The sequence below is a fragment of the Leucoraja erinacea genome, chromosome 1 (genome assembly GCF_028641065.1).
Source record: "Leucoraja erinacea ecotype New England chromosome 1, Leri_hhj_1, whole genome shotgun sequence".
Classification (NCBI taxonomy): Eukaryota; Metazoa; Chordata; class Chondrichthyes; order Rajiformes; family Rajidae; genus Leucoraja; species Leucoraja erinaceus.
Genome location: NC_073377.1, coordinates 91,384,458 through 91,408,111, shown reverse-complemented (window position 1 = coordinate 91,408,111; position 23,654 = coordinate 91,384,458). Strand labels below are relative to the sequence as shown.

General features: G+C 41.6%; 1 protein-coding gene across 4 annotated transcripts in view; it reads right to left on the bottom strand.

Moving 5' to 3' along the window:
• The window catches only part of rab28 (RAB28, member RAS oncogene family), a 106,789-nt gene that overhangs the window by 5,061 nt on the left and 78,074 nt on the right, over positions 1-23,654 (bottom strand). For all 4 annotated transcript variants that reach the window (XR_008723812.1, XM_055638917.1, XM_055638908.1 and 1 more), the window contains exons 5-6: positions 21,679-21,782; positions 15,268-15,345 (exon numbers count right to left, since the gene is read on the bottom strand). Coding sequence is in view for 3 of the 4 variants with exons in the window: in XM_055638917.1 (XP_055494892.1) it covers positions 15,268-15,345; positions 21,679-21,782 (182 nt within the window). In the remaining variant the exon portion in view is untranslated. The remainder of the gene's footprint in view (positions 1-15,267; positions 15,346-21,678; positions 21,783-23,654) is intronic.

The following is a 23,654-nucleotide window of genomic DNA, read 5'->3' as shown; positions in this document are numbered from 1 at the left end:
TATTTAGTTGGTGATAAACAGAAAATTCTCGTGTAGCTTTTATAGGAATGCCACGTCAGCTATTTACTGTATGGTCTTTTTCCTGTCTACCTTCAATTGGGACCAGTTAAAAAGATTGATACCATATCCATGCTGCAGGTCAGGGTAGTAAAATGAAACCACTAAGTCTACCATTGTTTGTAAGTGTTTCTGGTGGTTTGACCACATTATGCATGCCTGCAGTTTGACCCTCTATATCCTTTACATTGATTGTGCTTTTGTTATTTTCACCAGCAGAACCAAGCTTTATAAGAGGGGAAATGAACAAGAAAATAAAGAAATGAGAGGTTGAATCCTCAGCCCTGAGATTAAAAATAGAATGGAATAGCCGTCGCAATTAGAGTTCTTCATGTGTGGCTTTTTCAAACTAGCTTCCTCAGCTAAACATTGTCTCTATAAAAAATAATGATGCAGTGCTTTTAAACAGACCTATCTACGGATCGGGTCTTTGTGTTTTAAGTGTTCTGGGTTTTCTGCGACAGACAGTAAATTAAAAGAACCTTAAACCCTTGATGATTTTGATGAATTTGTTCTTATTACTGCTAATTTTCGGGTTGTATTTGCGTGGCTTGGTGAAAATAATTTGGGTGTTAATTTTTCTTGGACCTATTCGTGTAGTTGACTTTAGCCCCACTCTAGAGCATGCTGTGTGAATGCCAATGGTGCAGTCATATCAGATTGGATTGAGATTCAGATGAGTTTATTATCTTATTCACCATGGTCCAATTAAATTCTTTGCTCACGAGGCTCACAGGGTAAACACAATGTATAGAGTCAACGACGAGTGCAAAGCAGCAGAACGGTGCATGAGTATAATTCAATTCAAAGTAGTGCCCAAAATATTAAAGTACAATGGTGATGTAACTGTAAAAAATGGAGTTAAGAATAAGAGTAGGTGGTAGCACCTCCAGGAAGAGGGGGGGGGGGGGAAAACTGGCTTAGGAATCTTATGGCAATGGGGAAGAAGTTATTCTTAAGTCTGGAGATCTGGGCTTTAAGCTCCTGTATCTTCTCCCACGAGTTAAAAGAGAGAACACAGAATTACTAGGGCGGTTGGCATACTTGATGATACTTCCAGCCTTCCCGATGCAATGCACTGTGGTGGACTGGATGGAAGGAAATGACAAGCCTGTCATGTGCTGGGCTGTGTTCACCACTCTCAGAGCACAGCAATTGCATACTGGGCCGATAAGCATCCTGTCAGAATGCTATCTAGAGCGCATCTGTAGCGGTTTGAGAGAATCTTCATGAACACTAAGAAAGTAAATGTACTGATACATTTTCTTGATCACCACATCTGCATACTATTTCAAGAAACACTCTTAGATGCACCAACCAAATTCTGCCTGACCTAAGCCTCTGGTATAAAGGGCGACCAATGGTACGGCAGCATAGTTGCCTAGCTGGTAGGGCTGTTGCCTCACAGCGCCAGAGACTCGGGTTTGACCCTGACCTTGGATGCTAACTATGTGGAGTGAGCATGTTATCCCTATGACCATGTAGGTTTCCTCACAAACTCCGGATTCCTACACCTTGCAAAGGCATGCGGGTTTGTAAGTTAGTTAGCATCTGCAAATTGCCCCTAGTGTGCAAGGAGAGAATAGGAAAGTGGGATAACACAGAACCAGTCTGAACGGGTAATCGATGGTTAGCTGGTGGGCCAAATAGCCTGTTTCCATGCTATATCTCTAAACTAAACTAAACTAAACTAAGACTAAACAACATTGGGGGAATTAGTGACCAATTCAAAAATCTGTATCAATGATGTTGAGGACCTGTTGCGAAGGTAAACAAATTACTGTGGATCAAGGCTGGCTGGGATAGCTGGAGTTAATGGGTGCCATCAACAGTATTTCAAATACTGAGGGTAACTTATGCCTTTTTTAATTACCGCTCAGAGAACCTAAGGATTCTACAGGGATATCCAAAGGCCAATCTTACAGTAGTGCTGTGATCTAAATGATGCCTGCTTTTCCTATATTATATTACATAATTTTCCGCTCCCTTCATCAACAACTATGTGCAACAAATAGTTTGGGGAACAGAAGATAAAAAGCTGGAGAAACTCAGCGGGACAGGCAGCATCTCTGCAGAGAAGGAATGGGTGACGTTTTGGGTTGAGACCCTTCCTCAGACTGGTCAGGGATAAGGAAAACGAGAGATATAGGTGATGATGTAGAAAGATAAAGAACAGTGAATGAAACATATGCAAAAAAGTAACGATGATAAAGGAAAGGTCATTGTTAGCTGTTTGATAGTTGAAAACGAGACGCTAGTGTGACAGGTGGGGGGGAGGGGATAGAGAGAGAGGGAATGCCAGGGCTACCTGAAGTTTGAGAAATCAATGGGGAAAAGAGCCTTGTTCATTATCAGCATTTGTCCCAAACATCTTGTTAATATCGAGGACATGTCCGATAACTTCTAGGTAGCAAGTTTGACCCCTACCATCACCTCAGTGTTGCAAACCAAGGGTTAGTGTTCTTGCTATGTTCAAGGCTTACGAGCTACAGTGGAATGATAACGATCCAGCATTGTGGCAATTTGGAAGAAGTAGAGAAGGAGCCAAAGGACTAATCAAATCTAATACACGATGAGCCAAAATTATTTGAAAATGGAAGTTTGCAAGTATATATTTTGTTTATCAAAATGCAAAATGTTGTTTTAAGTTTTTCTTTTATTGTATTGCTTAGGAGTTGAATCATTCATACTGGGTCATTATCAGACAATCTGGGATGGTTCATAGTATTTGCTGGTAGCAAATTAAATTTCAGGATACAATTACAAGATTTACATTGGAAATGTTTATGTAATTACACAAATATATTCCTGTAAATGGCAATAAAAAATGATGGCGTTTTAAATTACATTAAAAAAGATTTTGAAACATTTTTCATTTCAGATTTCAACACTTACAAAAAATATTTAAAGGAGGCCATAGTTGAAGTAACTCATTTTGTTCCAAAAATTCAAGGAATCACATATCACTAAACTTTTCCATTAATCAATTACATCAATATTAATGGCCATAGAAATTTGACTTTTCAGGTTCTCATTCCTTTGATGTAATAATGAGTGTAGTAACATTAGATCTGTTTTTAAATTACACAAAAAAAGGTGGAGTGGCTTATAAATAGCAGACCTTTAATTGTCTGTCTCAAATTCAACTATCCATCCAACAAAGCCATAATATCCTCATTTAGATTGATTACATTTTGACAAAGTGCTAGTAGAATGAAGTCAAGCCTGTCTTTCAGTAAAGCTAATAAAAATAACCAGCACTTTGAAACAAATTAATTAAACTCAAGCACCTGCTAAAAGCATGGCTATTTTCAAGCCATAGTCCAATAATGAATAGCTCATTTCATCAATCTTAGCTTTCTTATGAAATGAATACAAAAATAAAATCACAGACTACTATTAAACATAAAGGACATTAATTTCATTTGAGTTTCTCAAGCTCTGTTTTAAAAGAGAGGTATAGTTCTTTAATTTGCAGGAAGGGGGTTTCTACAGAACTTCCATCAAATGGCACAGTTGAGAAGAAGGAGCCACAGGATATTATTCCCTCCCAATTCACAGTAACTAACTTTTGAAATTTACAAGTTATTTGATGAGGTGTCTTTGGATGCTATGAAGTATAACAAATGGATTTCCAAATGATGTGGTCATAGAGCGTGGAAACAGGCCCTTCGGCCCAACTTGCCAACACCGACCAACATGTCCTATCTACACGTCCAAACTGCCTGTGTTTGGCTCATATCCCTCTAAACCTGTCCTATCCACATATCTGTCTAATTGTATATTATTGTGATAGTCCTTACTTCAACTAACATTTAATCTATTTTAAGGCTGAATACAAATAGATATATGCATGAAAACAATTATTAGAACACAAAGTGCTGGAGTAACATAGAAAATAGGTACAGGAGGAGGCCATTCGGCCCCTCGAGCCAGCACCACCATTCATTGTGATCATGGCTGATCATCCACAATCAGTACCCCGTGCCTGCCTTCTCCCTATATTCCTTGATTCCACTAACCAAAAGAGCTCTATCTCACTCTCTTTTAAATACATCCAGTGAATTGGCCTCCATTGCCATCTGTGAATTCCACAAATTCACAAACTTGGCAAATCTGCCAGCATCTCTGGGGGACATGGATAAGGTGACGTTGTGGGTTGGGACCCGTCTTCAGACCACCTGTCTGAAGGGTTCCAACCCGAAATATCACCTAATGATGTCCTCCAGAAATGCAGTCTTACCTGCTGAATTACTCCCCGCACTTTGTGTTCCATGCAAGATACCAGGAACAAGGTGCAGTTCCTTATTTCTACATGAAAAATTGGTATTGGGTTCTTATTGCCACACTACTGCGATACAGTGAAAAACGATTCTGTGTGCCATCCATACAAAATTACTTTCAAACTATACATGTACCATAGGAAGTGCAAAAAAAGAAAGGAAACTGAGTGCAGAATATAATGTGTAGGAAGGAACCCGGGTGCTGGTTTACACCGAAGATGGACACAAATACTATAGTAACTCAGTGGGACAAGCAGCATCTCTGGAGAGAGGAATGGGTGACATTTTGGGTCAAGATCTTTCTTCAGACTGACAGTCAGGAGAGGGGGAGTTCGGACATATGGAAGGCTAAGGTGTGAAAACGGCAGATTAAAGCAGATGCTTAGCTGAGGGGGTGACAATGAGGCATACAATAAGTAAAATCATGTAGAGATCATGTAGGTTTAGGCAGACTGAGTGGAGGTGTTCAGCGAAACGTTTACCGAGCCTGCACTTGGTCTCGCCGATGTATATTTGGCAATATGCAGAGTACTGCCCTGCCGACTACAAATTCAGAAGGTTGTATAGGAGTCCACAACTGAAACAGCGGATACAGTAGATGAGGTTGGAGGAGGTGCATGTGAACTTCTGCCTCAATTGAAAGTATAATTCAGTTTAAAAAGGTGTACAAAAACACTTGTTTAAAAGGATATTCGGATGAGGATAGGTGATTGTGTGGGATATTTGTTATACTGATTGTATTGGGAAGGGTGATTATAGAGTGATGGGTTGTATATATGACTAAGATACTGTATAGTATATGAGGGTTTTTTTCTTTTTTGTATGGCTTTGTAAATATTTGATTAGTGTTCAAATGTAAATAATTTGGTGTACATATAGTGGCTGGTGTACTTATGGTGTACATATAGCTGCTAAATTTGTATGATAATTACAAGCAGTTGAATAAGGGGTGGAAATTAATAAGCTTTGGCTTCTTCCTGCTCCTTTTCGGACATATATGATTTCATTTATTTATAGATATTGTTTATGACACTTTATAAATATTTTTGTTTTGTTTTTTGTATGCTGTTTCACACTTTTTATTCTTTTATTCTGTTTGAAATAATAAAATAAAATAAATAAATAAAGTACTGTCGGGGTCCTTGGACGGAGTAGAGGGAGGAGGTATAGGGACAGGTGTTACATCGCCTGCGGTTGCAGGGGAAAGTAATTAGGGAGGGGGTGGTTTGAGGGATGAGTTAACCAGGGAGTTGCGATGGGCACGGTCTGTGTGCAAAGCAGAAAGGGGTGAAGATGTGGCTAGTGGTGAGATCTGGTTGGAGGCAGAACATAATGTTTCCTAGTCTTACAATTACAACGAAGAGGCAGATAAAAAAAAAAAAATCCACTTAATTGGATTAAAGAGCCTGCAATTAAAATAATCAAAGAACGAATCGCGTATTCTTAATATTTAATAAAATCGTCATTCAAGCCAACTTTTTATACTGTCTTACCACTACTGTCCTGCCATAATAGACCAATAAATGCTCATAACTTCAGCACCAAATTAGTTGCACAACAGTATGTACAACATTAGCATCTCAACATTTCATCCAGCATTACCCTGAAGTGCTGATCACCTCAAGTGTATGAGCTGCAGTTGAACTAATGCCACAAAAAGTGCAATGGTTTGGGCATAAGCTAACTTATTGATAGTTTTGAATACCCTTCAGCCAGATGACACAAAACAGTAATTATATTTTAGTGTGGCCAAACAGTATACACTCTGGTTTTATCATAACTTTGGAATACGCTGCACAACTTCACACGTTTCTGTGTGTACAAATACAAGTGATGTTTAGATCCCGAAAGGAAATCTAAACTTACTATGGGAAACCTAACCTCACCCAGAATGTGTGAACAAGACTATGCTTCTTTATGGTATACCACATGCATATCAACACCTCCTCTAGCTTAGTATAAAATTATTTAAGTAGATTTTATACAAACAAACAATCATAATGCAAAAGGAAACATGTTTGCTTGCAACAGTTCCATCATTTTAATTCTCCACAAAAGTGTCTATATACATGTGGTGATCACAGGTAGGGCACAGAATATGCTCTTATTTATTCCAAATTATGTCATTCATAATAAATATCAGTTAGTAGTTAGTATTTATATATCAATTCATATAAATATCAGTTAGTAGTAGTCTAAATAATTTAAAACCAGAAATGGTTACAAGTGAGTACTGTTCTGAAAAATCCACTTATTGCACATAATTAATTGTTCACCTTCACTTCAGCATTGTCTAAATTAACAAATGCTTCCCAGCAGATGTTATCTCAAAATGTTCTAGGACTAAAGGAGGTTTTCAACAGCTTTATCTAATCTCCAACTTCCCCGTCTTTCCAGCTTGCAACTCTCACTACTAGCCCAATTAACATCCAAATGTTTGTTTAAATTGCAAAATCTAAACACACAAGACATATTGTTTAACAATAAAGGACAAGCGTACCCTTTTGTTGTTTTTCTTGACAATGCATTAATGAGTCAATTAAACCAAAATTCAGAGAATCATTTGCTGGTAATTTCCATGGGGTTGCATTTTCCCAAATTCCCCCATATGCCATCCTACAGGTGTTTCCACTGATCTAAAAATATCGCAAAACTCTTGCCAGTGGTACTCATTTGGATATCAATGATACTTGCTAAAATGTACATCCTTGATTAAATTAAAATGAACACCAGGCTCAAAGGAATTAACTGAAGCACTTTCCTCCCATGTCATATTCAATACTGCTAATATTTCTACACCTAAGACATTAACCAGTTTTGCTTTTGTTTAAAATACCTATAACCTGTCATGCATCATTATATTTTTCTTTATATGTGATCGTACTCCATATGGTAGATTCTAAACTCCCCGATTCCAACACTCTCCTGCTTGAAAATGATGGTCTCCATCTCTCCCTCATCCCCACAACAATGTGCCAGGTCAATTCCAACTTCTGCCCCAAAACATGTCAGATCAAACTCTGCCCTGCATAAGTGGTAGGACAAATCCTCACTCGCCCTGTAATCACGTCACGTCACATCTCAAGTCCCAGCACACATTTTGCCAGATTCCTACAGATATCATTAAATATTGGATTCAGGTACCCCTGAATACAGCCAGAAGCCCAATTGAGCCAATGACCAACCTCCCAAGCCTGGCTTCAGGAGGACCAAGTAGCACATTTTCCAAAATGAAAATGTACCAAACCCGATAATCTTTTGGATTTTTATTTCGTGGAATAATAACTGAAAATGTCGTCTCATAACTTCTTACAGCGGAACAGTGGTGCAGCTGTAGAGTTGTTGCATTGCAGCGCCAGGGACCCGGGTTCGATCCGGTCTAAGGATGCTGTCTGTAAGGAGTTGGTTTATTCTCCCTGTGACTGCATGCATTTTCTCTGGGTGCTCCGGCTCCCTCCCGTATTCCAAAGACATACAGATTTGTAGGTTAATTGGCTTCTGTAAATTGCCCCTAGTCGATAAGATGCAAAACTGGGATAACATACAACTTCCCTCCATTCCCAATTTTTATTTTTCCTTTCTGGGATAAATAAAGTTTGATCCTATCGTATAGTTTCATAGTGTACCAGTGAACGTTGGTTGGCGTGGACTTGGTGGACAGAAAAGCCTGTTTCCATGCTGCATTTCTCAACTACGCTAAATTAAATCATTGTCATTCCAGTTTTAACACAGTCTTAGTTCTCAAAACATAGCAAAATAAATAGCGCTGAAATTCTTCATTTTAAACTAAAGCATCCATTCAGATTATATGTGCATATGCTGCCCTTAAGGGGAAATTGCACAATTATTTTAAGCAAATTATAATGATTTCACATGCAATCTGGACATAATATTACTGCAAGTGTGCAACAATTGAAATTATAAACTGCAAAGTAAAATTCTAATTGATTTAAAAACTTTATATATTGTAAAATGGAACGCTGAGTGCAAAATATGGAGAAAATGGCATTTCTTATCTGTCAGAGGAATGCTGCTACGGCGGTGATTCAATGAATTCAGGAAGGAACTTAATAGCATGCATTTAAGTAAAAGGCAAAGTTTCTTTGAATGTTAGGCAACAACAATAAAAGATGTATGCCTGAAGATCCAGATGTACCTCTTGCCAACTGGCTTAAGGCCAACACTGAGAAGCCTGTCTGCCCACCCACTTCGCTGCAATATACTGCACTGCAGAAGGAGGTAGTGGGGATAGATGGAGTAGGAGACACATTAAATATGGTGGAATAGGGAGAAAACTGTCATTCAATAAAATTCATTAGCTCAAAAATGCAACACCATTGATATGCAATGACAAGAGTAAAATTAAACAGATATGTAGTTTGGCATCCAAAACTAAGGTGCTGAATCCGCCAATTAATTATTGCACTTCTCTTTCTTGATATAATGAGGTCATGCTGGGTGACAATGACTGACCTACCCCCACACCTTCCAGAGTCAGCTTGTCTCCACCATCACAATCCCAGGAAGGCTAATGGACTGTTAGAAAGTCAGAGAACCTTATCATTTATGGAGTACAACTTTCTGGATAACATATCTACTTGGGAGTAAATGCCTGTCACTGCAACACATACCTAAAATCAACATCTCGTCAAAGTATGAGATGAGAGTTTGCCTGCTATCTACTGGAAAACTACATCTTTCATGCAAAACCCATTAATATGGAATCGTCTATATTTATTTATTTTTTATTATAGATTCTCAGTCCTTTGCAAAAGATTGTGCATTGTGATTTACAGAACCACATTGATCAAAGGAGCAACTTTTTTAAAGCTGAAAATTCCTTTCAGCCACTTCCTTTATCAGGAGGATTATTAAATAGCATTAAACATTAAGTAAAATCTTAAGTAAGTGTTTTCTAATGTTCGCTTTCTCCCCTCTTCGTGGCCCATGACAGAATTGGCCTTATTCAAGCAACTATTCTTCATGGGCATGTCTGGAAATTATCCTGCAAGCCCTTTTAGGATGAGAGAACATCACAGCAAAGCAACATACTGACCTTTAAAACACCTGAGCATCTTAGGCCGTGGGCCGAACATCGAAAATGTGTCTAGAATTTAACTTTTGTGACCCATGTCTGGTATCTACTTGAAATTTGGCACAGGTTTAGATAAAATATCATTGAGAAGGAATTCATAACTCGTCAGTGCAAAACGTTGCACACTAATTAATTAAGCTAATTTTAAAAAGTAACAGCGTCCTCTTGTGCTCAATAATAGGTAGCTGTATATTACTCTATGGGGAGCTGAGGTAGCGCCGAGACACAAATGGGAACATTGAATACTATTACGCCAGTTACACAGGACGAGTAACTCTTCATCGCGGGAATTTTAGTCTTTTAATCCGTGATCTACTGGGAGAGTACGCTGGTGAACACGAGGCGACTTTTGGAACAAGTTCAGGGGGTGAAACTCAGGCAAGAGTCCGACTGGAGGTATACGGTGAGTGAGTGCCGCAGAGGTCATGGGTTTCACCGGCTCCTGAACCCGCCTAATTAATGGGTGAGGGCAGATCCTGTGCGTTCCCCAGGAGGGAGGTGAAGAGAAGGGGGGAGAGAAGGGGTGAGAGAGGGGGAGGGGAGGGGATGGGGATGGGGGAGGGAGGGAGGGTGGGGGGGGGAGAAGGAGGGAGGGAGGGAGGGAGGGAGGGAGGGCGGAGGAGGGGGGGAGGGAGGGGGGGAGAGGGGTAGGGGGAGATGCGGATGGCCGGCCGAGTGCGAGTTACGTGCGGGGGGTGGTTACGTAACTCGCAGTTTCTGCGCGTTGAAAATTCTGCGCAGCTGGCCGTGAGGAGTAGAGGCATCGTGACGTCATCCAGCTCGCTTCAGCTCGTTAACTTCAAATAAATCTCAGATTGGTGAACAATTTTAGTAACAAACTTGGGAAATGATGAATCAAATTTTCAGATGAGGGGATTTTTGAAATTATGATGTAAATCTAATATGTAAAATTTTCACCGTTACCGCGTTGGGTTTTCGAGGAGATGTGAATCATAGAAAAAGTTCAAGCAAGCAAATCCATAAGTAAACATCCAAGATCAGAGTTTTATAATAATATAGATATCACTTCACGCGATGTACGAAAAAAAAACACACAATAATAATCATGTCCTTTTTGGAGAACATTGTTACTTTAGTACAGTTGGGTATTCAAAGTATTCTAATCCAGAGTCTTCCTCAAAGTTTAACTCTTTCAAACGTTTGCATGCACAGTAATCTGCAGTTCACTCTTGCAAAAACTAGAAGACAACTTGCTGAAAGTTCACAGTAATTATCAATCATGCTGTCATGGTTTATTTTGGTGTATGATAATCATGTGAGGTTATTTGTATTATTGTTTTGACAGTTAAAACCTCTTGCACTAACTTAATCTCCACCATGATCCCAGTGTGCTCCCTGCCTAGCTAGCCTGAAACAAAGCACGTGATTGGTCAATTGGCGTCCGACTCAATGTCAAATGTGATTGGTTGGACAATCACTACTCGGAAAACTGGAGGGTTTTTTCCATATTTTAAAAATATGTGCAGGTTTTTTTCTCGACGAGTTTCAGATATGATTTCTATAATATTTTTACACAATCTACTTATAAAACTGATCTTGAATGTGTATTTATTTGTGTGATGTTCGTGTGCGTTTCAAATCTCCTCGAAAACACAACGCCCTATTGGTGACATTTTTACATATTCCGATAGAGATTAACGCCATGGTCAAAAAACGCCTTATCTGAAAATTTAATGCATTATTTTTCGAATTATTTATGAAAATGTTCACAAATCTCGAAAAACTTAGAAATTAAACAAGATGGTCTCGCTCTTGACGTCACAATGGATCTGACTGTCTGCCTCTGCTCGCGCTGTGAGTGACGTCACCACTGTTATGTCTTCTGTACTTCTTGGCTTCTTAACTTTCACTTCTTTAAATTTGTCACTTAGCATTTTTAAACTGCTGCTCAGGTCGTGCTGCGCGCTCCGCTGGGCTCCTTGAAGTTCTAGAACATGGCGGCGGCGGTCGTTTTCGCCGCGCGGTTGTGGGTGAGGGTGCGGGGCAGCGCGATGAGAAGATGACCGTGGCGGCCATTACTCCCTCTGGGAGAGGCCGTCTATGGAGACCTGCGATTCCTCCGTTGATCACAGGGACTTTGGGAATCGTGACTCCTTTTCTCGCTTGTGATCCCGATCCCACCTGGCGATCTCTGGCCGTCACAAGGGACAACCTCCTCTCCGTCTCCCCTGCCCGATCGTCTGTCACGCGGGTGGATGGGCTTCTCCTCGTGAAAGCCACGATTGTCCGGGCCAGCCCGCTCAGCGTCTGCGCACCTGGTGGGGTGGCTGCTGCCACGGTCCGAGCCCGACTCGACGCCCGCCCGCCCGTGGCCTCCCTCGAGGTAGGTGCTGCCTCCATTCCATCCCCTCCCCCTCCCTCTCTACCCTCTCCCCCTGTACTCCCTCGCATTCCCTCTCTAACCCCTCCTCTCTGTTCCCCTCCCTCTCTCTCCCCCCCCCACCCCCTCGCACTCCCTCTGTACCCCCTCCCTCTCTCCCCCCCTCCCTCCCTCCCTCTCTGCCCCCCCCCCCTCTCTTCCCCCCGCCCCCTCCCTGGTGTAGTATTGCGTTTGGGAACCAGCCCTCCCCTGTGATGTCGCATGCCACCCCCCCCACCCCTCAATCACTACCCCCTCCCTCTCCCTCTCCCTCTTCCACCCTCCCCCCCCACCTGTCTAGCCACGCCTGCGCAGTTGGGGGTTATGCGGGAGTGGATAGGGCGGGGAATGGGGTAAAAGGAACGGATGAATAGTATTAATATAATATCAAGGGGGGGTTAGTTTGTGTGTGCGGGGGGGTGGTTAGTGTGTGTGTGATGCCGAAGGCCCCCACTCCCCGCAACCACGCGTTGAGGGGACGCAACATCGTTATAAAGTATGTTATAAATACAGGTAGATATGGGATGTAGGTCACAAAATGAAATGAAAAAGCACCTCGGCCCACAGTCTATCTGCACCGGAAGCTAATCAACAGAAGCAGAAGTTGTTTCCTTATTTGTCTGTCTAACTCAACTCCATACATCGATGAAACCTGAACCTGACTTTTCCATATTATTCAAACCAAAGTAACTTTCAAAGTTTGGATCCCTCAAGATAATTTCAGACTCATTGAAACTATACCTCCTATAAGCAGCTATGCATGAGCATGAATTCAGGATTGGACCCATGGATGGAGCCCTCAGATGCATCTTCTCCATTTACTGCAGTTCTGGTCTCACCGCTCATACAGAACAAAGATTGAGATCGACTGGTCCTTGCCCCATGAGCCTTCTCGTCATTCTCCAACATTTCTGTCAGTGTCAACGCTATCCCACCACCCATCACATCTTTTGTCCGCACCCCTTACTCCTTTCCGCAGAAACCACTCTCTCTGTGATTTCTTAGTTTGCCCATCCCTCCCCATCCATCCCTTCACCTACCCAGGCACTTACCCCTGCAACGACACTCAGTCCACCAGGGCCAACCAGATCCTCGGTATGCTTGCCACTTCAAATTTCCTTCTCATCTGCACACCAACCTGTCTGTCCTTGGCCTTCCACTGCCAGAGTGAGGCCACACACAAACTGGAAGAATAGCACCTCATACCCTGCTAGGGTACTCTACAATCTAACAACACGACCATTGAACTTCAATTTCAGGTACCATCCTTCTCCTTTTCATCTGCCCACCTCACCGCCTCCCCCATGCACACTTTTTTCCCACTCTCTTGGTCCCAGTTACCCGTTTCTTTTTCCTGCATTTGGTCCCCAACTTTTCACCCCTCCCATCCCCCACCCACCCCTCCCCACAGCCGTGTTTGGCTCATATTGCTTTCCTACCCATGTATCTGTCCAAATGTCTTTGAAAGTTATTATTATTTCCTCTGGTAGGTTATTCCGTATACATGATGAAAAAGTTGCCCTTTGCTCTCCTATTAAATCTCTCCCCTCTCACCTTAAATCAATGCCCTTTAGTTCTTGAGTCCCCTAGCCTGGGAAAAACATTCTGTGCATTCACCCTATCTGTTCCCCTCATGATTTTATACACCTCCATAAGATTACCCCTCCCCCTTCTTCACCTTCCTATCTACCTGTGTGCAACTTTCACGGAACTATAGGCTTATAACTCCTAGATCCCTCTATTCCACAGCACTCCTCAGGGCCCTAGCGTTCACTGTGAAAGTCCTGCCCTGATTTGGCTTCCCAAAATATGACACCTCACAGTTATCTGAATTAATTTAATATACCATTCCTTGGCCCTCTTATCCAGCTGATCATGTTCTCGCTGTAATTCCTGATAGTCAGTTTCACCGTCAATGATACCATCTATTGTAATGTCATCTGCAAACTTATTAATCGTGCCTTGTACCTTCTCATACAAATTATTATGCTCCTCTAATGCTTTGATCTTACCTATAATAAATTTTAAACACTTGCCATTGCTGCTCTTTCTGCAGCAGCTGCTGAAACCACGAACTTCAGTTGCCTATGCCCTAACATCCAATTTATTTCTTACATCTCCCTGCATCTAGCTCTCCTTTATGAAATATCTTTAAGATTCAAGAGAGTTTTATTGTCATGTGTCCCAGATAGGTCAATTAAATTCTTACTCTAGATCTCTCTTTGACCAAGCTTTTGATTACCTGTGCTAATACTGTAGTTGCTTTTGTGTTTATGCATCAAATGTTATTTGTTAACATGCTTTGGGCATTGAAGAGCTTTATAAATGCAAGGAATAGTTGTTTGTTGCAGAATATTTCTGAAGCTGTGATATATAGTATATTTCTCAAGATTTTTTATTACCATTGCTGTAATGCATGACAGCTGAGAAGCATGCTTAACTGCAGGAACAAAATCAGCAGTTCGTTGATCTTCCTCAAATTTGGAAGATCGCCACAAAGTGCTGGAGTAACTCAGCAAGTCAGGCAGCCTCTCTGGAGGAAAAAGATAGGTGACATTTTGGGTCGGGTCCAAACTGAAAGTAGAGGGTGGGGGGGGGGGAGGTGAAGAGCTGGGGCAAGAAAAGACCAGGACCAATCAGGGCCAGCAACAAATGTCTTCAGGCAGGGAGGGGTCCTGCTTGGCTCATGTCGGCTGGGGAAGGTGTGAACTCAAGAGGGAAACAATGTGGTGAAGTGTGGAACTGGTTAAACGACTAGGGTGGAGGAAGGGGGCTTGGGAGGAGGGGAGTGTTTGTAGAAGTTACATAAAATTAAATAATTCAATGTTCATACCAATGGGTTGTAAGTTACCAAAGCTAAAAATTAGGTGCTGTTCCTCCAATTTGAGGTGGCCTCACTTTGGCAATGGAGGAGGACCAGGATAGGCCCAGCCACCATTGTGCCACCCTTACCTTGAGAACAATTTTGTTGTGTTGTGATCTAAAGTGGAGGATTGGATAACTAATGGTAACATTGCCAGCAATGCCAAAGCCAATGTATGAAAATACACGAGTTAAAAAGGAAAATAGTTTTTTTTGATGCACTAATTCAAAAAGCATACCTACACTTAAAGGCTTACTAAAAATTAAGCTTTTTTGATTAAAATTATTAAATCATTATTAGTAATTGTAAATCTACTAATTGTAAATTACTAAATAATACAATCTGAAATCCAAGATCATCTTTAATCAGTATACAAACTATAGCTGTACAGCAGGTTGTTAGTTGCTAGAACATCATGACCGCTTCCAAGACTGACCAGTACAGGAAGTGGGTGTTAATATAAATCGTACAGTAGGGTGGGGTGAGTGATGCTATTCTACTATGATTGGTTCTCATGCATAAACCAATCTACAGTAATATAATTTTGTAAATAAATGCAAGTGGGTTCAATAATTAATGTAAACAATACCTGTGATTGTTCAATCTCTGCTTTATTTAGCTTGATGCCAATAATGTCTGCAGCAAACCTTTGAAAACAGAGGAAGACCTGCAAAAAAAATAATCAGAAACAAAAAAAGTATATGTCAAAAATATTTTCTTTTGCACAAGAGTAAACATTTAACTAGATTTATCCACATCCTATGATTTATGATATGTATTCTATATATCAATTATTTTCACTGTGTCCTGATAAAAATCATCATATAAAAATGTCACAAATCTAACAAGATGTTGAATTACTAATTAATTGTATGTTCTGAGATTCAATTCAGAAAAAGTAATTCAAAGTTGTACTTAAGTATAATTCCCTGGTTTCCAAAATTTTTGTGCGAGCCAAAATGATAAATAATTTTAACGAGTTACCCAAAATGCAATTTGCTATATTGGAATACCCAACGTAAAATATTCTGCAAAAAATAACTTCTGACTTTTGTAACCCTCGCATCTGCAGGCCACCCCCTCCCCTGGTACTTTCCCTTGCAACCGCAGGTGGTCAATTAGTACCTTCCCATCCAAACCCTCCCCCCCCCCCACCCCGGTACTTTCCCTTGCAACCGCAGGAAATGCTACACTTGTCGCTTTACCTCCTTCCTCGACTCCATCCAAGGACCTAAACAGTCTTTCCAGGTGAGGCAGAGGTTCACCTGCACCTCCTCCAACCTCATCTATTGCATCCGCTATTCCAGGTGTCAACTGCTCTACATCAGTGAGACCAAGCACAGGCTTGGCGATCATTTCACCCAACACCTCCGCTCAGTTCGCAATAACCAACCTGATCTCCCGGTGGCTCCGCACTTCAACTCCCCCTCCCATTCCGAAACCAACCTTTCTGTCCTGGGCCTCCTCCATGGCCAGGGTGAGTTCCATTGCAAATTCGAGGAACAGCACCTCATATTTCACTTGGGTAGTTTACACCCCAGCGGTATGAACATTACTTCTCCAATTTCAGGTAGTCCTTGCTTTCTCCTTCCCAGCTCTCCCACAGCCTACTGTCTCCGCCTCTTCCTTTCTCTTTCCCCCCCCCCCCCCCCCCAGACATCAGTCTGAAGAACGGTCTCGACCCGAAACGTTGTCTATTCCTTTGCTCCATAGATGCTGTCTCACCCGCTGAGTTTCTCCAGCTTTATCGTCTACCTTTGAGTATAGGAGCAGAGAGGTTCTACTGCAGTTGTACAGGGTCTTGGTGAGACCACACCTGGAGTATTGCGTACAGTTTTGGTCTCCAAATCTGAGGAAGGACATTATTGCCATAGAGGGAGTGCAGAGACGGTTCACCAGACTGATTCCTGGGATGTCAGGACTGTCTTATGAAGAAAGACTGGATAGACTTGGTTTATACTCTCTAGAATTTAGAAGATTGAGAGGGGATCTTATAGAAACTTACAAAATTCTTAAGGGGTTGGACAGGCTAGATGCAGGAAGATTGTTCCCGATGTTAGGGAAGTACAGGACAAGGGGTCACAGCTTAAGGATAAAGGGGAAATCCTTTAAAACCGAGATGAGAAGAACTTTTTTCACGCAGAGAGTGGTGAATCTCTGGAACTCTCTGCCACAGAGGGTAGTTGAGGCCAGCTCATTGGCTATATTTAAGAGGGAGTTAGATGTGGCCCTTGTGGCTAAGGGGATCAGGGGGTATGGAGAGAAGGCAGGTACGGGATACTGAGTTGGATGATCAGCCATGATCATATTGAATGGCGGTGCAGGCTCGAAGGGCCGAATGGCCTACTCCTGCACCTAATTTCTATGTTTCTATGTTTCTATGTTTCTACCTTTAATATTTTGTTCATGCAATTTGTGATTTTGTTTTATGCCTCTTTAGAAAAGTGAATTATCATTTGGTTTCCATATGAAAAATATTGCCCTGGGGTCAATCAATTGCAGAATTATGCTGTAATTTGCAGACAATAATAGCAAGTAAATAAAAATGCTTTTGGTAAACTAATATGTAAATTACAAGGAAGAAATTCAGGAAGATTCACAGTAACATCATGACTGCAATGCAAAAACAAGTTACCCAAAATGCATTTTGCTATATTGGACCCAACGTAAAATATTCTGCAAAAATTAACTTCTGACTTTTGTAATTTTGATGCAGAAGAACTATCGACCCTCTTGTGGAATGCTTCTTTAAGTTCCAATGTTGGGAAGTGGGAGAGAGAGGATAATTGAAAGAGGAGTAAATTGAACTTCAATGCACACAACTTACAGCTGCAAACAGGGATAAAATGCTCCAAGTTCAAAGAACATCCTGTGACACAAAAATTGGTGAAAAATACTTGACTGAATTGAGTCCAGCTATTTAACAAAACAAGCATAATGCCTCATAAATCTAAATAAGGGTCTTTCTGCATTTGAAAGACATCCATTAGAAACTGGCTTGGGTCGAGCAAGAACTAGGATACCTCTGTTTAAGAGGTGGCCAAAGCTTGCAAATACAACGTTTAAAAACAATGAATACCATTCTTTTAAAGGCAAAGGACACATAGGACTGTTGTTCTGATTCCACACTAATCTTGATGATTCTACCCCTTTGTGTCCATAACTTAACCCTCGGGCTGCTACTGGCAAATATTTGCTGATAGCCCATGCTGACCATAATTTTAAGGCTCCGGGCTAAATTTCATTCTTTGGACCTTCTACTGGAAATTACATACATCGGAAGGGAACAAAGTGAATCACTACCTAACAATAACAAACACATATCTTAATAAATAGCTAAATACTTGAGTTTGGTTAAAAATCATTCTACACAGTTGTAGATGATGCCACCAAGTGGCAACAGATAGAAAACAGATGGGAGAAGTCCAAAACAAATCTGCTGAATTCAACAGTCCATGGCCAGCATGTTAATGGCTGTAAATGCTCGGGATATAATTGATTAGGTAAGAGTACTGAAATGAGTAAAGACAATCACACTGAACTGGACTGTTACTCATCACAATAATCTAAGAATCTGCAATGAAGATACTCTTCCAGAGACAGCTGCCATGTTCTTCAATAAGATTTATGCAGTGTGGTCAAAATCCAACTGGCTCATTATCATTTGGGTGAACAATGGAGGAATTCTGGTGGCCTTTTGCTTAGGCATTAAGGAGCTGAAAGTACATTCTGCGCCTTTCTTTGCATAGCGCATTCTCTAAAGCGCTTCCTATAGTCATCGGTGTAGGATTTGCAATATCTGTTTCTATAACTTGGATGTTTTATTCTGGAACATCTAATCTGACAACAATTTTGTTAAGTAAATTCTGTACTCAGATTTGCTGTACCAATGTTACCATTTAACTGGCCATTTTCTCAGAAAGGAAATGAAGCATGTTCCAGTTTTCAAATTGAAAAAAGAAAAATAAGTGGTACATTCAGTGTATTTTCATACACTAAAGCTTTTACAACACTAATTGAAATTCTAAATTTGTATACATCAGATGTGTGACATTTAAGGAGTAAGCTTTATAAGACTGAAATGAGGAGAAAATAAATCTTATATTCTTTAATAAATCTAATAAATATAAATATGTATTGTTTGAGAACTACAGCTACATTTTCATTTATATTGTATGGAATATGCCACACACTACAGTCACACTCTCCTCCAGCTTCACTGTGAGCTCTCGTAATATTAGCCCGCTCAGAGTTCAGAGTAAAATATCAACTCCATCTGCCTGATGAACTTGTTCCAGTTTAGACTTGAGTCTGAAGTAGGGTCCTGACCCATAATGGCAGCTCTTCATAACTTTTAAATCTCTCCCTGCACAGGAGACCCGACCTTTTCTTTGTCAGGTCTCCATTGTCGTTGGGGCTGCAATGAGGAGCGGCCTCCAACAGGAAGACCGGGGGCTCTGTTGCCGACTACTCACCTCACCGTCGCGGAGCTTGCCGAATCCGGAGCGGGTGGAGCGGTGGTGGAGCACTGCTGCGGCCCGACCTCCGGAGATTCGGAGGCTGCAACTGCGGGTCTGGCGGACGGCGACACCAGGAGCCCGCGGGTCCCTGGAGGGAGACCGCTTTTCAGGGCTCCCGCAACGGCGACTTCCCCCGCCCGAGTTGCGGGGTCGAAGAGCTCCTGGAACGGGGCCTTACAGCACCGCCCCGCGCGGCTCAGAGTGGCCGCGGGACAATCGCCATCGCCAGCCGGGGGCTTTGACTTTGACTCTGACATCGGGGGGGGGGGGGGGGGGGGGGGGGGGGGGGGGGGGGGGGGGGGGCAGTGGAGAGATAAGTTTTTTGGCCTTCCATCACAGCAATATGATAGATGTTTATGTAAATTATGATGTGTCTTGGGTCTATTTGTTTGTAATTTATGGCTGCAGAAACGTCATTTCGTTTGGACCTCAAGGGGTCCAAATGACAAATAAATTGAATTGAATTGAATTGAAAAAAAAAGATTCAAACAAGGGGACATGACTTGAGAATTAAGGGACAGAAGTTTAGGGGTAACATGAGGGGGAACTTCTTTACTCAGAGAGTGGTAGCTGTGTGGAATGAGCTTCCAGTGAAGGTGGTGGAGGCAGGTTCGTTTTTATAATTTAAAAATAAATTGGATAGTTATATGGACGGGAAAGGAATGGAGGGTTATGGTCTGAGCGCAGGTATATGGGACTAGGGGAGAATACGTGTTCGGCACGGACTAGAAGGGTCGAGATGGCCTGTTTCCGTTCTGTAATTGTTATATATGTTTTATATATATATATATAAAACATATATATATATCTGTAAAGTCGGGGATCGAACCCGGGTCTCTGGCACTGCATTCGCTGTAAGACAGCAACTCTGCCGCTACTCCACCGTGACCGCCCTTTAAAACCCACAGTTACATCAAACAGTTTTAAATGAATTCAAATTATTCACATAAGTATAAATGAATATACCGAAACTTGCATATTCCCTCTGAGACCTTCCTCTCCATTCAAGTGGATTCAATGAGCCCGGCACAGATGAAACAGATATGCGTCAGAATGATCTGTTACTCATTAGTTACTATAATATGATGATGTAATCAAATTACTATCTGAAGAATTATGGATGGCATGCAAATGTAAATTAAGTTTTTATTTACAAATAGCCATCTACCCATCTTCATTACTCCAAATTTGTTATATTTACAATGTTAATCCAATATATCCTTACATAATTAGATAGAACCAGATAGAATTTATTACCACACAACCAGGGTCGGTGGAATTTGGGTTCAGCAGCGATACAATAATAAAGAACACACAACCACAATAAAACTGTAACACAAACATCCACCACAGCATTCATCACTGTGGTGGAAGGCACAAAATTTGGCCAGTCCTCCTCCATTTCTCCCCCGTGGACAGGACCTGAGTCCAGAGTCAGTCCAGGATCGGCTCTTCCTCACCAGAGACTTTAGTATGTTTAGTAAGCTTTAAGTTGTTGTAGGCCGTAGGCCGCAGGCCGGCTGTCAAGATTTAAAGTCTCCGCCGCAGCCAGAAGCACCACTGCAGGGCCGGCGGTCGAAGCTCCCCTCCAGGGGTGATGATAAGTCCACGCCGGCCCCGTGGTAGAAGTTGGCCGCGGGCCGGCAGTGATGGCTTCTTCTTCCCCCGGGTCCCCCACGAGGGATCCCGGGCTGTAGACGCCGCACCAGTTGGAGCTCTACTGACCGCAACTTCAGGCTGCGACTTCAGGCTGCCTGCTGCCCCGGGCCAGCGAAACGGAGCGTTCCCCTCCAGCGAGCCCCAGCGAGGGCTCACCCGCTCCATGCCGAGAGTCCACGCTGCGCCCACCGCTGAAGCCCAGAGCGCGTCTCCGGGAAAGGCCGCGCCGATCCTTGATGTTAGGCCACGGGGGAGGCGACCTGGAAAAAGTCGCCTCTGCATGGAGGAGGCGACCAAAGCGGTTTCTCCCTCACCCCCCCCCACACAAAACACACAAAGGAACATCAAGCACATACTTTAAAACATACTAAAAAATAAAAAAAAGTTGAACTAGGTAACACTAGAAAAAGTAACACTAGGTTTCCTCCCTCTTCCCACCTGCCCTTGGTGTGGAAGTAAGTAGTAAAGTGGTGGGGGAGGGGGGGGGGGATGATTTTATGGAAATATGGGAGAGCAGTGTAGGATTAGCGCAGGATGAATGGATGTTCGATGGTCAGCCCACGGTCGGTCAAAGACCTTATTTCCAACTTCTCTGACGTACCTTTATACAGGTGTTTCTTTGCAGCCCTTTTTTAAATAGTGGGACAACATTGGCCACCTTCCATCTATCCATGTCTTCTGGTCCCTCACCCTTGTCTAATAATATATCTCAGCCAGGACTCAATTTATCTTTTTTTAAAAACTGTTTATCTACTTTAATCACAGTGGAAGTCAGATGTGACAAGAGATGTTAACATTTCTAAACAATGATTCAAACTCACAGAATCTCCAGTTTTGGCAGAAACAAAATGACCATTGATGTTATTTTCCTGGCAAAATCGTTGATGCTTGTCTGTCTTCACAGTTCGCATGTGCTCCAGATCAACTATCAGAGTAAGAATAGACAGTTTGATTAGACTTCAGCAAACCACATTTTAAGAATTAACAAATTCTATTTAATTCAAAGGTTAAACCAAGTCCAAAACTGCACAAAACTGTCCAAACATTTGTTTTGTTTTTTTGTGCTTTCTGTTCAGCATAATGTGAAAGCATAATTCTCACTGATACAATTATCAACGTCAAAATATCTCTCTATCAAGGTGCATCATAATTAAAATAATGTATATCCATTTTACCAGTTCTCCTTTCCAAGCATGAAAAGTCATAAATATTAAATATTTTAGCCTGGACTTATCATTGAGGTTTTATGATTCTGGATCAATTCACTCAGAATAAAACTAGAGTAAAAAAATCATGGAATTGCAAATACTGGTTGCATCCAATTCAATTCAAGATTCACATTCATTTGCTCTGGTGTAAAGAAACATTATTATGAAACTCTTGAATTTATGTTTTTGTTTGGGCACAAGGATGCCAATAGCACATTTTTTAAAATAATTTTTATTTATTTATTTTATTTACTAAAAATGGGAGCACAATATACATATGTAATTTATGAATTACTTTATTTAGTATTTTTTCCAAAGTGATTTAACATCCTTATCACAATTTGAACATAATTAATTTTCCTTTGAAACATTGAACTATTCAATTAGAAGATAGAACATAGAAAAGTACAGCACAGGTACAAGGCCCTTCTGCCCATAGTGTCTGTGCCAAACACAATGCCAAGATAAACTAAGCACATCCGCCTATACTTGAAGCATATCCCTCCAATCCCTGCATATCCAATTACCTTACTCTTTGTGTCTCCACATTCTTCCGTCTTGTATCACCTCTCATACGTTTTCACTTTTCAGTTTTTGCACATTTTTGCTGAATGTCAGATGCTCGCAGAACTGGAGACAGCAAACAGTAAGGTAATTGAAGATTATGCTAAGGGTGTACAATGTAATATCCTGGAGAGGGGGAATGAATGCAAATCAGTAGAACTGGGGTGAATAGGCAGATGAGCACAGATTTAAATGAATGGGTGGGAAGCCAGAATGAGGATGATCGAAGATGTGAAGGGAAAGAGATTACAATGTGATGGTGAGTGGATAATGGTAGCATTAAAATAAATGATTCAGAAGATAAGGAAAATATGGATAAAAGCATCAGAAACTTGGGTATGATTCAAATTGCTACTAAGGGGTTATTAGTAAGCAATCCTGGTGGAGGGTATGGGCTCTGTGACTCACCACTAAAAAAAAAGTTCTAGTTCAGATTAATTGAGTGAGAACCTGAAGAGTATCTGGAAAGATGTAGAGTTATAGCCCTGTCCCACGGTACGAGTTCATTCCAAGAGCTCTCCCGAGTTTAAAAAAAATCGAACTCGTGGTAAGCACGGAGAATAAACGTAGCGGGTATGTCGGAGCTCGTGGACATTTCTTAGCGGCTCATAACGCTAACGGCAGGTACTCTGGGAAGTCTCGCTAATGGCAGGTAAGCACGGGAAGACTCGTGAAGATTTTTCAACTTTGTAAATCTCCGAGTTCGAATCAGGGCAAACTCGGGAGAGCTCTTAGAATGAACTCGTACCGTGGGACAGGGCTTTTATATTAATGACTTTAGCTTACTCAAAGTGCAGTTGGGGGAAGTGAAGGCTCATCCATAACCTGATATCAGACATGAAGGCAGGCAGCATGGGAGTCATTGTGCAGGAGAGGTAGAATTGTGTTATTTCTGGACACACACATGGACTGCCAGTAATGATTGGCACATATCACAACTGTACATATTATATATTGCCTGATATTAAAATTGTGTGTTAAGGGCAGGGTTTAGAAAAGTGAAAACTTATAAGTGTAAGAAGGAA